This window comes from Acanthisitta chloris, unplaced genomic scaffold (assembly GCF_000695815.1).
Source record: "Acanthisitta chloris isolate BGI_N310 unplaced genomic scaffold, ASM69581v1 scaffold25760, whole genome shotgun sequence".
Classification (NCBI taxonomy): domain Eukaryota; kingdom Metazoa; phylum Chordata; class Aves; order Passeriformes; family Acanthisittidae; genus Acanthisitta; species Acanthisitta chloris.
This window is the reverse complement of record NW_008652627.1, coordinates 15,938-29,456: the sequence shown is the minus strand read 5'-3', so window position 1 is coordinate 29,456 and position 13,519 is coordinate 15,938. Positions and strand designations below refer to the sequence as shown.

At 42.8% G+C, this 13,519-nt stretch overlaps 1 protein-coding gene across 1 annotated transcript in view; it reads left to right on the top strand.

The window, feature by feature from the left end:
* Positions 1–882: 882 nt before the first annotated feature.
* Positions 883–13,519, top strand: part of EFCAB5 (EF-hand calcium binding domain 5) — a gene marked incomplete at its 3' end in the record, with an annotated part of 26,815 nt that continues 14,178 nt past the window's right edge. Inside the window, exons 1-5 of the mRNA XM_009077989.1 lie at positions 883–1,244; positions 5,136–5,361; positions 5,668–5,731; positions 6,912–6,982; positions 10,454–10,609. Coding sequence (XP_009076237.1) covers positions 883–1,244; positions 5,136–5,361; positions 5,668–5,731; positions 6,912–6,982; positions 10,454–10,609 — 879 coding nt within the window. The remainder of the gene's footprint in view (positions 1,245–5,135; positions 5,362–5,667; positions 5,732–6,911; positions 6,983–10,453; positions 10,610–13,519) is intronic.

The following is a 13,519-nucleotide window of genomic DNA, read 5'->3' as shown; positions in this document are numbered from 1 at the left end:
CCCTTTCTGTAGGAGCTCTCTGTCCCATATACCTCTGTCCTCGTTACCTTAACAAAATGTCCAGAGGAAAAAATAGTTGCCAGGGTTGAAGATAAGTAGTTTGTGGGACGAACCTCCTCACTGTTCTGCACAGCTACAGAACAGCTGAGGCAGAGGCAGCATGTAGAGGAATCTTGCTCCTAGGTATCTGGCATTTTCCACTGCTTGCTTCCTTTGTCTCATATCCACTGGATTTCCTAGAGGCAGGGAATGGACCTCAACAGAAATAATGATTCTAAGGGTAAGAGGATTCCACTGGTTGGAACTGGGGGACAACTTCTGAGCACTGCTCACTGCTTGGTTTCTGTGTCTCTAAGTGACCTGGAATTAATCACTCCCTTTTGTGTCTCAGTTTCTTCCCCTGTAAGAAAGGAACACACTTATTTAGTTGCTCTGTCTCCAAGGGCTGTTGTGATACATAATTAATGTTTATAAATCATTCACTGATCTTTGAAGTAGAGGGGCTGTATTTATTTAAGAGTACAAAGCAGCAGTAACAGAATAAGAAAGGAACATAGAAAAAAATATTAGTTCATTCTTAACAATAGACTTCATTCCTGTGTCACCTGCTAGGGCCCTGCTGCATCTTGGGGCATTGTGTAACGTGCTGCTTTTGTTCTGTGTCACAGTGATTGAGCTATGGCTGCTCAGCCAGAAGAATCAGCCCAATCTTCAGGTCTACAACACCCTGAGCTTGGAGCTAAGGAGACAACTGCCACAGAAATGGAAAGCAATCAGGGGAAGGATGAACTGCCATGTCTTAGTAATTATGCTCCATGGAGAGAGCGTTTTCATCAAAAGGTCCAGCAAAGGTGTCTGAGTCTGCAAGAGACAAAGGTGAGGATGGTCTGTGCACAGAAAGCAGAAGAAGAAAAGGTAAAGAAGAGAGAACCCTGTGACTCTCTGGCCAGAGAGTGGTTCAGTGATGACAGAGAGACTCTTGACACTCGCATCTATTTGCTTGACAAACTCCTGCCTACATTAATCCCAGGAAAAGAACACCTGTTAATGGCTGTGGAAAGAAAGCATGTGCTTGTGTCAGACAAAGAAACTACCAAATTTGACCCCATTAATTATCTTGGAGAATATCTGATGAGACATAACCCTCAGTGTAGTGTTTCTACAAAACCAAGCCCGTACCTGAGAGGAATGAAGATGGTTTCAGAGGAGCTGAAATCTATGATGCCAGGTACAGCATCAGAGAGGTGAGAGCATTGACGGTGTGGCTGGTCACAACATGAGGGCTGGTGTCTTGGTCTCTGTTTCACAAAAGGAAAGGTGTCCCTGCAGCCTGACTGTTGGAGTGTCAAACAAAACACCCCTCGGAGTGCAGTGCAGGGGGAGCAGTTGTCTCTCAGGAAAGCCTGAGAAGCAGGACAAATGCCAGAACATGTCCCACAAAATGAAACACTAGTTATTCCTGTTTAGGGCAATATTCTGCCCTTCACAGGTATATAATTCCTCTTTAGACTCTATCTCAGTTACATATGTGCTATGCAAACTTCTTCCAAGCTGGTCGAGCTCAGTGACAGCAGTTCTTTGGGACAGGTGTTAGTATCAAAGCTTTAGAGACTCTTCAGATCATTTCTTCTCTATTCTTCCAAACTTAATAAGATATAACCCTTTTTTCCTCCTTCAGGATGAGTTCTCTTGTTGAAAGCAACCACAGCTTTGTCCTGGCACATTGCAGAAACTCCTCCTGGGATTTTTAGTTAGGTTTTCCTTTCAGATTCTATTTCCCCCTTTAAAGCAGAAACTGTTCTGTGTTTTATTCTGTTGCTTATTTCTAGGCTGTTTGCTTTAGTATAATGTTTAATTAATATTGTCAGGGGATTCCATGGCACCTCACAATATGCCAAGGTTGGAATGTGAGTGGTTTATGGGAACAATAATGCTTTATTTTCATTGCTCTATTCAGAAAAAGACAGAGGTGAACTTTTGGGTTTATAGATGATCCAGAGGTGATTGTGATTGATGTCAAAATTACTCATTCACTACTAGATCACTTCATTCTGTGTCTGTGTTTGTAGAATGATGACTTCTATTTGAATGGCTGTCTCTTTATTTGCATTAATAGTGCATACAGCCTGAAAATTGGTTTCAGGGATTTAGTGTCAGGAATTAAAGAACTAAAATGTTGACATGTCTTATGCATAAACCCTAAATGAAGATAATTGAAGCTCCCAGTATTATAATGCATAAAAGGGTATGTTGCATCTCTCCGTAGTGCTCTGAGCTTCTGTCTCTCCACATTTCCATTCCACACACTGTTGCAGTTCATAGCAAGATGCCTCGTCTGAACACAATAAAGCAGTGTGAGGAGTGCATTTCATACAGTCATTTACCTCCTTTTTCCCCCCAGAAAGGCAGAAAAATAATCATAACTGTCTCATCATGGTCAGTGTGGAAGAGCTTAGTTTTTGGGCCTTCTTCATAAGCAGTAACACAACCTGAGCTGGTAAAAGATTTTCAATCTGATGTTTTGAAATGTTGGTCCACTGAAACAAATGAGCTGAGGAAACAGCTACTTCAGTGAGTTTTCACTCCAGCACAGACTGTTGGGGGGATGTGTAGGATGTCAGCCTTGCCACACCTTGGCTTTGGGCACTGTCTCACCAGTCATGTTGCCACACAGAGGGATACCTGGATACAGGAAATTCAGAGCCATATCTCAGTTTTATTTTGCAAAAGAAATTGAATTAAAATACATAAATTTTCCTGAGGGTTTGGGTTGGGTTTTTTTTGGTTTGGTTTTGGTTTGTGAGGTTTTTTTCCCCCTGCTAAAATATTCCTGACTCTCATTGTGAATCAAAGGCTATTTCTGGAGAAGACAGATCTTCCTGTAGAATGCAAAGTGTTGGCTACCCATGGCCTGTATCTTGACCTTGGCTGTTAAGCCCATGTTTACATTTGGAGACAGATTCTCAATTTGTAGCTGATGCAAAGGAAATGACTATCAAGACTGGTAAAAATAAATATCTCCATAGACATCTTTGCCATGGGGGGTTCTGTAAGCATGCCTGTAGCAGGTTTTGCATATCCACTGGTAGTACTATCGTGGGATTTGCATTCACAGCAGCTCAGGATTTACATATTTGAGATGGCTGCATTGTGGGATTTGCATGGGGTTCTTAAATCACAGCATCACAGAGGATTTTACCAACACCATGCAGCACCGACTGCTCATGTGTGTCACTGGCTTTCCAGGGAGTAAAGGTTACAAGAGCAGTGTCAGTCTGTGCTTAACATCTCTCATAAGCACAGAAAGGTGAGGAATGACATTCTGGCCCAAATGAAGGTCGTTGGCATTACCTACAGGAAAGGCAGGATTCACCACGTGTTCCCATCTAATGTTTACCAGCCCTCAGTGAGCTCTCTTGGGCCTTCTCCAGTCTCTCCTCAGCTGCCACCTGACTGGGACTCAAGGCATGCAGGAGAACAGATGGGAGAATTTCCTTCTCCACATGGCCTGATACCTGCACCAGAGATTTATTTGTCCAGGGATGGCAGTCCTTCAGGCTGAGTCACCCATCCCTGTGTGGGAGGCAGGCTGCTGCCTTCCTGAGGAAACATGTTTGGTTCTGCAGGGAGAAGTCACCTCGCTGCCATCTCGTCTGGAAATGTCTGATATGAAACGAGCTCACTCTGCAATGGGTGCCCAGTGCTGTTATCCCTGTTTGGCTGTTACTGTCCCACCCCAGGGACACCAGGCAGAGGATGCAGCTGCTCAGGAGTTTAGGAAACCAGAAATTAATGCAAACCTGCAGCCCAGTGCAGGTGCAGCTCACAGTGTAACCTGTGCTGGACACTGCTCAGATTAATCACCTTGGCAGCTCCAAGCACAGCCCTAGCTCTGCTTCCAGCTTGCAGACAGCTCTGGAAGGGCTGCATCTACAAATGGCCTGGTTTTCTCTTTCTGTCTGCAGCACATATTGGAGAAAAATCTGTTAGTCCACTTAGGCTGGTGCCTGCTGCATTCCTCCTCTTTTCTGGCTCTGCGAAGGACTCAGAAGATGGAAAATTATTTTACCCTTCCCCTGCTATCAAAGTGCTGGAGGCTGAGCTGCCTCAGCAGGACTTGTGCAATGCCCACCATTGATTAAGGAACTCAGTGATTCATGAATGTGATAAATGGCCATGAAGAACAAGCACCTCGTGATAACACTATGATCAAAGGGTATTGCTGTGACATGTAAAACAGCCTCTCTGTTCATTAGAGAAAATATCACTGGGTTATAATTTCTGAGATGACCCCACAGCAACAGAAGGGAGCAGGGACAGGATCAGCCCATTTCACAGCATGTGAAACAGCTAAAATATGGGGTTTGGAGTCCTCAGGTACAAAAGAGGAGCAGTTCCCCTTTCTCTGAGTAGCTGCAGAGGGTGTGAGGGCCACAGAGTGAGCAGCTGCCTCTGTGCAGAGAGATTCCAGCAGCCTCCATGAGCAGGATCTGTTCCCCCCACATGAACTGATCCTTTGGCTTTAAGCATTTTGACCTTCCTAAAGGCTCTTTTTATTCCATTTCATAAAAGAACAAAGTCAAAATCAAAGCAGATGAGTTCTACAGGATCAATTTTATTCAGCTCTTTTGCCATGTGAGATGGAGGATTGGGAAAAACATGGCTGGGTGATTAGAGAAGCAAAGAAAACAAGAGGAAGAAAGGGAACTACTTTTAGTCCAAGCCTGCAAACTCTGTGTTCAAAATGATGGAGAGGTTGGGTTATTATCCTTGTCCTAAGGCAGTGAGGGCTCTATTGTGTGAGGCTGCTTCAGAAATTTCATTGAACATTGTTCTTTGCCAGTGAAGTGCTGGTCTGAAAAGGTACTTGGGCTTGGAGACAAAGGAGACTGATGCAATTTTGTTGGTAAATCAAGTGTAGCAAAATTATGCACCTGTCTTCCTGCTAAAATGGGAAGGAAATTGAAGGACATCTACACAATCAATGATGAATGCCATTAAAAATGTGAAGGTGAAATGTAGCACTGTGGAAATTACACAAACTGGGAGAGCTGCACAGGTTATTTTCCCTTAAATGTCTACCGCATAGACAAGAGTTTCAGTAAAAAGTTACTTCCTTTCCTTTTGTTCTTCAGGGTAGGATTAAGCAATCTTAAGTATGTTTATGATGGTATCTTTCTAATCAATATTCCCATGTCCTACAGGCTGACCAGGATGAAGGCTGAGGCACAGGGCAAATGTAAGGACAGGGAGGAGATGGAGCAAATGAAGGCTCAGGTGGCAGAGATGAGAAAGGAGGCCCTGGCAGCTCAGTTCAGGGAGTGGACGGTGGATGGCAGCGACAGAATACCAGTGGCACTGGTAACTAGGGGACACACTGCTGGGGTTGCTCCAGGCAGGAGGAGAAGGAACACTGTGGCAGTGCTGTCTGTCCTGGCATGGCAGCATGGAGCACAAGGATGGGTGATGGCTCTGCCACCCTTAGAGCCTGGATGCAGGTTGTTGTCCACCTTTTACCCTCAACCAAGCCTTGATTCCCTACGGATCTTACCTATGTGTAAGACCCATGACTGGCCCATATGCCTGATTATTCTGGGTGATTTATTTCAGTAATTGCCTGCTGTTGTCTGCATGACACAGGCCTATGACTATTACCTTGATTTGTAGGTTCTCAGTGCCCTGAGGTCTTTTCCAAATGTCATTGCTTCGATTCCTGTAGATGTGAGAAGAGGTAAGTTTTCAATGTGTCTCCTTTAGGTTTATTGCCGTGATCTGAATTCTGATGTGAACTGTGAGCAAGAGGCAAATGGATTTGATTACAGAGAACAAATCTCAGGGTATTTACACCAGGATATGAAGCACAAAGCTTCAGACAGATTGGAAAAAAACTAAACCACCACGTGGTTCATTGATATGATCTTGAAAAATATGGAAAGAAGTTTAAAAAATCTTTCAGGGAGACAAGGAATCTCCACGTGGTGGAGACGTTTGATCCACGTGGTGGCTGCCCCAACCCTGGCAGTGATCAAGGCCAGGCTGGATGAAGCTTTGAGCAACCTGATCTAGTAAGGAGGTATCCCTGCCCAGGGCTGAGGGGGTTGGAACTAGATGATCTGTAAGGTCCATGATTCTATGATTCTAATAGTGTGGCTCCATTTCCTAATGTGTTTCATTTAATAGCATTCAATATACAATAACAGAACATTAAGCTGTGTTAATAGTTTAATAAACATAATGTACAGTTTAGGAATGTCTTAACCAACAAGAGATAAATGCATTCTATGGTGAATTTTCTCATTACACCTGAAGAGGAAAGAAGAGAAAAATAATCATAATAATCCATAAACAGAAGTAGCATTTCTGTGCTCAAAGACCTCATTCAGAAATGTATGCAGACATTTGATGCCTCTTCTCAGTTCTGTTAGAGCAGCCCAGAGACTGACCAAAACACACTTATGAACATCATCATCAGTAAAAATATTCCCACAAAGCTTCTTGAGTAAATTACTATGATTTTCAGATTCCACTTTTGCAAAGCAGAATCCATGTCTCCAGAGTTCTAAGGCAGTTTTGTCTGTTTGTTAAATCAAAAATCATTTCCTCCCTCACATAATTAGTTGTAAGTACTGTTAAAATCATTGCAATTTGCACCAACTTATGTCAAGAATAAATATGATTCTGCAGTTCTGAATAGCTAAATGCAGATTCTCAGAAATACGTAAGAAGCAGATTTAGATAAGTCTCTGTACAATTAGATGCTTCAGTTACTGTGTTGGATAACCTCAAATAAATGTCATCCAACATGAGAAGAGAGTTAATGTAACACCACAGTGTGCAAAAAATGTTGTACAATATGCAAAATCACAACTGCTTCTTTCTAAACCAGTATCCTCTCTTTTTTTTTTTTCCAGCAATCTATGACAGGAAGATGGAAACCTTAGACACAATGGAAAAAACAATACACATAGAGGAGTTCACAGAGGTAAGAAATGAAACCAGACCATCTGGTTCAGAATGTGATGTTTATCACAAAGTAGCAGCATTTCTCTGGGGACAGCTCAGAGGGGTAAGGGAAGGGCTTCCCTCCTCCAGCATGCCAGGTAACTAGTTGGATCAGACATTTCATGGCCATCTCCACGTCCATCCTCTGCTGTCACAGTTCCATTCTGGCCTACAAGGGGGAAGTGTTTTGCTTTCCTCAGAGCTGCAGCCTGTGCTATTCTCTGGGAACTTACTGAGAGAGCAAAGATTTTTAGGACATCCCTCCCAGTCCCTTTCTGGAATGGCAAAGCCCTGAACCACTTGTGACTTCAGACTGTGAGCTGGTCACTCAAGGGAGGGTCAGTGTCCCACTGGCACTATCAGCCAGTAATTAGTAACATTGTTATTTCTGATTAGGTTCTATTAACCACAGAAGAACCAAACCCTGATGAACTGGGATGAGAATCTCTACCATTTTTGCCCTGAACTATTACTGACCTGAACCATAACCCAACTGCAACAAGTGTCATAAATGTGCATGAAGCATAACCAGGCAGTTTTAAACTCAAAGGCTTTTAAACTGAGAAACCTCAGAAGTGTGGTTCTAACTCACCAAAATCACAAGTGTAACTGGAAGTTTTGTCCCATTATTCTCCTGTTCCTCAAGTTGAAAACAACCAAATCAGTTCCAGCTATATTTATTGAAAACTCAGCAGGCCAAGGCTTTGCCAAGCAGTTCTACCTGCAACAGAGCTGAGTTTTATGGCTGAGTAATTAAACCTGTGAAAAGGGATGTTTAGAACAGAAGTAATGACAGACCCTCATTGCAGCAGTGCTAGTGGGTGCTGTTATAATAATTAAAACCAGAGTATAAAGCAGCTGTGCAGAGACTAATTCCAAGCAACCATGTGTGATTTTTGTGCCTTCTTCCCTCTCAGGAGACTCACATGTTTGGTATTTTGCAGAGAGATGCATTTTTATGATAACTTGTTGGAGGTTTTCTTAAGCATGAAATGAGGTATTTTTGAATTTAACCTCAGAATTACTGCATCTAATTAAGAAAACTATTGTGGATAATGAGAGCCCAGAGAATTGCTTTTGTCACTGCTCTGAAGCATCAATCCATAACCCCTGTGGTACAGAAATAAGCACTGAATGAATTCATGCTCCATTAGCATTAGAAAACTGGTTTAAAATATATTTTGTGTACTCTTTGTTTTAACTCAATTAAAGATATGACAGCAGAGATCAGAAGTGCAAAAGACAAGGATTGTCAGGCTCTCTGATTTCCCAGCAATGCTCTCTCAGAATATATTCTCTGATGCTTTTTCCTGTCCAGTTTTAATTGAATCAAATGATGAGGCTTTCATCACTTCCCTTGGGAACAGTTCCATCATCAGGACAGAGCTGCTTCTAATCCCCAGCTACAATTTACCTTTGTTCATCCCTTTGCATCATCCACCAAACCCAGAGAGATGATCTTTCTCCACCCTGGTCCAGGCCCTTTCCCATGTGGAAAGAATTGCTTTTAATGGACCTTAAAATTAAATAGCACCTTTTTTTTTCTTTCCTTGCCTTAAACTCAGTGCAGCTTTGGGTTCCTCAAAGGCTGTTAGAAACTCAGTAGAGAGACCTCACACATTGTTGTTGTTGGGTTTGGGGTTTTTTTCAGACATGCAAAACAGTGGCTGTTGTATTTTTATATCCTTCTTGGGGTCTCTTATATTAAAAGCATTTAAATCCCAGAGAGGCCAGCACTTAATAGTGTGTTTCACAGGGTTTGTACTCACACACACAACCCCCAGCAGCCTGGCACAAAGCTACTGACACCAAGGGAAATGCTCACGTTGCTTTGCAGGGTCAGACTTTAAAGGTGAGATTATTTTCCACGATTGCATGTGGCTTTCTCGATTTCTAGCGAGATCAGGAGGAACAAACTGCAAAGATCCATTGTTACTGATGATAATGTGTTCACACACTACACTGAGGGCTCACAGTGGATAGCAAGAAGGAGGTGTGCCAGCTTTCTTCAGAGAGGTGTCAGAATCTCTTGGTTAATAATAAATAAATGTCTGTTTATTGTATGCACAAGTCCTTTACACGTCAGCTAAGGAAAGCTCAAGACTACAACAATCCCTCCTGCCCACGTGGGCAAACATACTGTTGTAAACAATGTCCTGTGAAGCTGTTAGACAGAGGTATTAATGCACAAGCCTTTGGATGTGTCATCAGGATGACATCCAGAATAACAAGCTGCTTGTCCAAATACCTCCTCCCCACAACTGTCACCTTGGAGTCCCTCTGTCCCAGGGCTCTGGGTTTTAGCAGCTCTGAGAAGCTGTGGATAGCCACAGCCCCAGATCTGCCACCTTCTCCCCAACCTACCTACATCCTCTCTTTTTATGCTGAAATGCAGAAAACACCCACACTGCACCAGGAGTTTTGCTTTCCCACCAGCCACCCCTCAGGCCATTGCTTTTTTTCTGCTCTTCCTTTCTTTTCCACTTGTCCCATGTATTTGGAAATTATGCAACACAGGCATGAATAATAATAACAGAGATGAATATTTCAGTTTGTTAATGCCTGTGTGGCATTTCAACAAGTCCAAGATGTTGTAACACTTCTGTCAGGTATCCATACTCTAAAAATAGGATAATGGGAAACACTCTGTGCTGTGGAAATTCCACCTTTTAACTCTATGTGCTCCCTGTTAGTGTGAGTGGCTCCAGAAACCTGCTATAATAATTCAGCCCAGGCTTTGGGCTGTGGTTTGTTCTGATGGCTGTTATTATTTATGTCATGCACACCACATTTTAGAACCATATTGCTTTTGCTCATAAAAGCCACATGGTTATAAATCCAAAGTGTTAAAGTGTCTCTGAGGCTGGAACTTAAAATAAATCTCAGCTCAGGAGTATTCCCAGTGTCAGAGGACTTAGGTGACAGCAGGCTCATTTTCAAAAGGATCTTTCATTTTTTTATTGTACCCAGACTGGCTCTCTAAACACTGAGATTGTGGACAATGCTCATTTTGTGGCATTTGAGAGCTGAGTGACTGCCAGATCTGCAAAATATAATGGCTCAAAATGCCTCCTGGGGAGTAAAGTCAGGAATACTAAATGCTGCAGAAAACCATGGAGAACTTAAATCCTCCCCCAGATAGCTGAGCTTAAGCCATGACATTTCATGGGAGGGATCTGATCCAGCATCTCTGAACCTCTGAGCAAGATAAGTGACCTCTGGGCCAGGCAAGGAGCTGTTCAGGAGGCATTTGTGCAGTGCCCAGGCTTGTTTGAAGAACATGGTTTCTTCTGAAGGACAGGACAAAGTAGGCACCAAGTCTGTGTTGTGTTGGCAGATTAAACTACAAATTCCTCAATTTCATTGCATGCAATAGATTTCTAGGAGTTCAAATAAAGGTGTAAATACTCGAAGAAAGTTAACCATGGACACTGCTGTCTTCTCTCCGTAGTTTGTCCATTTCTACACAGAACATGTTTCAAATGACACGTTCCAGGAACTCATGGAATACCTCAGTCAGTGTGCTGGTGACTTCCAAGAAGCAACAAGACGTGATACACAGAGGCAAATGTTTGCTGATCTCTTCCAACACTGTGATTATGGAAAGGTAGGCAAAGCAGCTCTCAGCCTAATTTCAAAGAGGGGATGATTCCAGTTTGGTATTTCTCTGGGTCACTGCTTTCTTTTTCTTCTTTACAACTCTCGATACTTTCTTTGTGCTTACTCAGCAGTATTTTAGAGGTCAATAGCTGCTGCATTGTCTTCAGGTTCATAGCACTTAGACACAGAAACATCCAATAGCCTCTAAGCTAATGGCTAATAACTGAATGACCTAACCTGATGACTTGGGACTGAAGTTTGATGATTCTGGAGAATAAATTAACTAGTCTTTGCTACTTTTGGTCATTACCTGTTCCCACAGCATGTTCAGAATGTTTGGGTGCTAATTTATCTATTCAGCCAAGTTTCAGCAAAGATGTGAATTGACCTTAACTAGTGTGCACATTACTTCAATAATAACCTATATTGCATTAAGTTTGTTGCATTACTTTATAGATCTTTAGGGCTTCTATCAATAAATCTTCTAGTTGAAATTTAAAATGCAAATTAATCTGTCTTTATAACCTCTCTGAGAACAGAACTGTGAACTTCAGCCACAGTTTATGGACAGGAAATTAAAATACAATAAGTCAGTTACAGAGCTGGAAGTGGAACTCAAAAACCTTAATTTGGTTTTCAGCAGCTCTCAACTCTATCTGTCATCCCCTGAGTACACTTGCATCCCCATCAAAACAGACAAACAAAAAAAAAAGGATAGACTTCGTAGAAAAGCAGTAAATAGTAGGAGCTGAATAATATAAACTATTGCTAAGAACTTGGGCTTCACCCAAAAAGTGTGGTGCTTGTTCTGAGCAGCCTCAGTGAGCCACTTGCTGGCTACTACACAGCAAACAGTTGCCATAATCTTACAGTTTTCTCCCCTACATGAATGATATATTCCACCCAGCACTCCCCTAGTGCTGCTTGCAGTGTGCCTGTCCAGAGGGAGCTGTGCTCACAGTGTCATGCTAATAACGGCATTGCCTCCTAGAGAAAGGAATGACAGAGCTGGTTCCAACACCAGTGGTGCATTTTAGAGACTAGCAGGCAAGCTGCTATGCCAGGGATGAGGAAAGAAATGTGTCTCCTTCCCAGCTAGAAGACATTTCATTTCCCTATTGCTCTGTCAAGAGTGACTATGATGGATCCTCCTGGCTACAGTGATACATAAAGCCCAGTCCTATTTTCGCCACACATTTTGAAAGGATCCTTCTTTCATGTTCTAATGTGACTTTCTTCCTATTATTTCTGTGGCAGTAATCACCATCTCCATGCTACTAATCCCAGTGGAATCTCAAAGGCAAAGAGCCAAAAACACTAACACAACATGAGGGAGCAGCTATCAGCACTGACGCCATCAGTGCCCAGAGAAAAATGATCAGAGCACAGGGTTGTGGTTTCCAGGCTCTGAGGGAGTCTCTCTCTGCAAATTGAGTTCACTAAAGTGTCGTGTGGGCCACACAGTTCTTTTAAACCTGCCCTGGTTTCTTTTGTATAGCTCTACTGTACCCACAGGGGAGATAAAAATGCAAAGTAACCCAAGGACTTCTACCACTTGAATGTGATCCATTACCTGTAAAGCCCATTCTGCAGAGCACAGCAGAGCAGTTGTTTCAGTTCCTAATTTCCATTTGTTTGGTAGCAGGCAGTTACTCCAGCCTGCATGGCGAGTGTGGCTGCTGCCTCAATGAGCTGCAATTAGAGCCAGGGAGCTGAGAAAGCAGCATTTAAATTACAGTCAAATTAGAAGGTATCCACATGATCATTATTATGATTTCAAATGCATGCAGCCAGAAGGATGTGGCAGCTTAGCAAGGACAGACTGGACTATACACTGAAGCAGAAACTTCCCCAGAACACAGTTGGATCACTGCTCTAATGCCCCAAAAGGCAATGGCTTATTGTCTCTGTGCTCACTTGTATCAGGTATAGTTTCTTTTATACACTCTAACAGAATCTGTGTTAATTTCCAGGGATGTTTTAACTCCAGGATCTTTAAATGAACTGGATTTGGCCAGAGATTAGTTTTCGAACTAATAAAGTTTGAGATACTCCTGATTACCTTTCTTGCAGCACTACAACAACAAAGTCTGCTTTCTCATGACCTTTTCGGAGTCTGTTCTAAAGTGCTCACTAACAAGCACATTGTGAGGCTCAGGATACACACATCACATTTCCAGAAAAACAATCAAGCAGTTAAACACTGACCTATCCCAGATTAAATGGCAAGTCTGGTTTAGTCTGTGTTGCTAAAGGAATTACTCATAGGTCACAGAACATTGCTGAAAACAACTGAGAATCATCACCTGCCAATATCTAAGTGACAAGAAAATTAGGTCAACATGTTTTGACTCTCTGGGCACTAAAGCTGCTCCTTGTTAACAGCAGAGATGAGTTTTGGGCTGTACAAACACAGATGGTCCTGTGTTATTGATAGGAGGCTGTACCTGTGCTGCTGACGAGGTGCAGTGTGAAGGGCTGATGGGCAGGAAGCTTTCATCAGCCTCCCCAGCCACACACAAAGTGCAAAGGAATGTCACACTGGTTAGGAAATTTAGGAACTTGGAAAGATAGCACAGCTGGGGAGAGAAGCTTGGAAATGAATCGTAGAATCATAGAATCAATCGGGTTGGAAAAGACCTCCAAGATCATCAAGTCCAACCCTACCATGGTCACTAGACCATGGCACTAAGTGCCACATCCAGTCTCAGCTTGAAAACCTCCAGGGATGGTGAATCCACCACCTCCCTGAGCAGCACATTCCAATGCCTGATCACTCTCTCTGTAAAAAATCTTTTCCTAATATCCAACCTAACCCTCCCCTGGCAGTGCTTGAGTCTGCCCTCTTGTCCGCCTGCTGGTTGCCTGGGAGAAGAGACCAACCCCTACACTGTTCCTGATCCAGGCTGAAATTCAA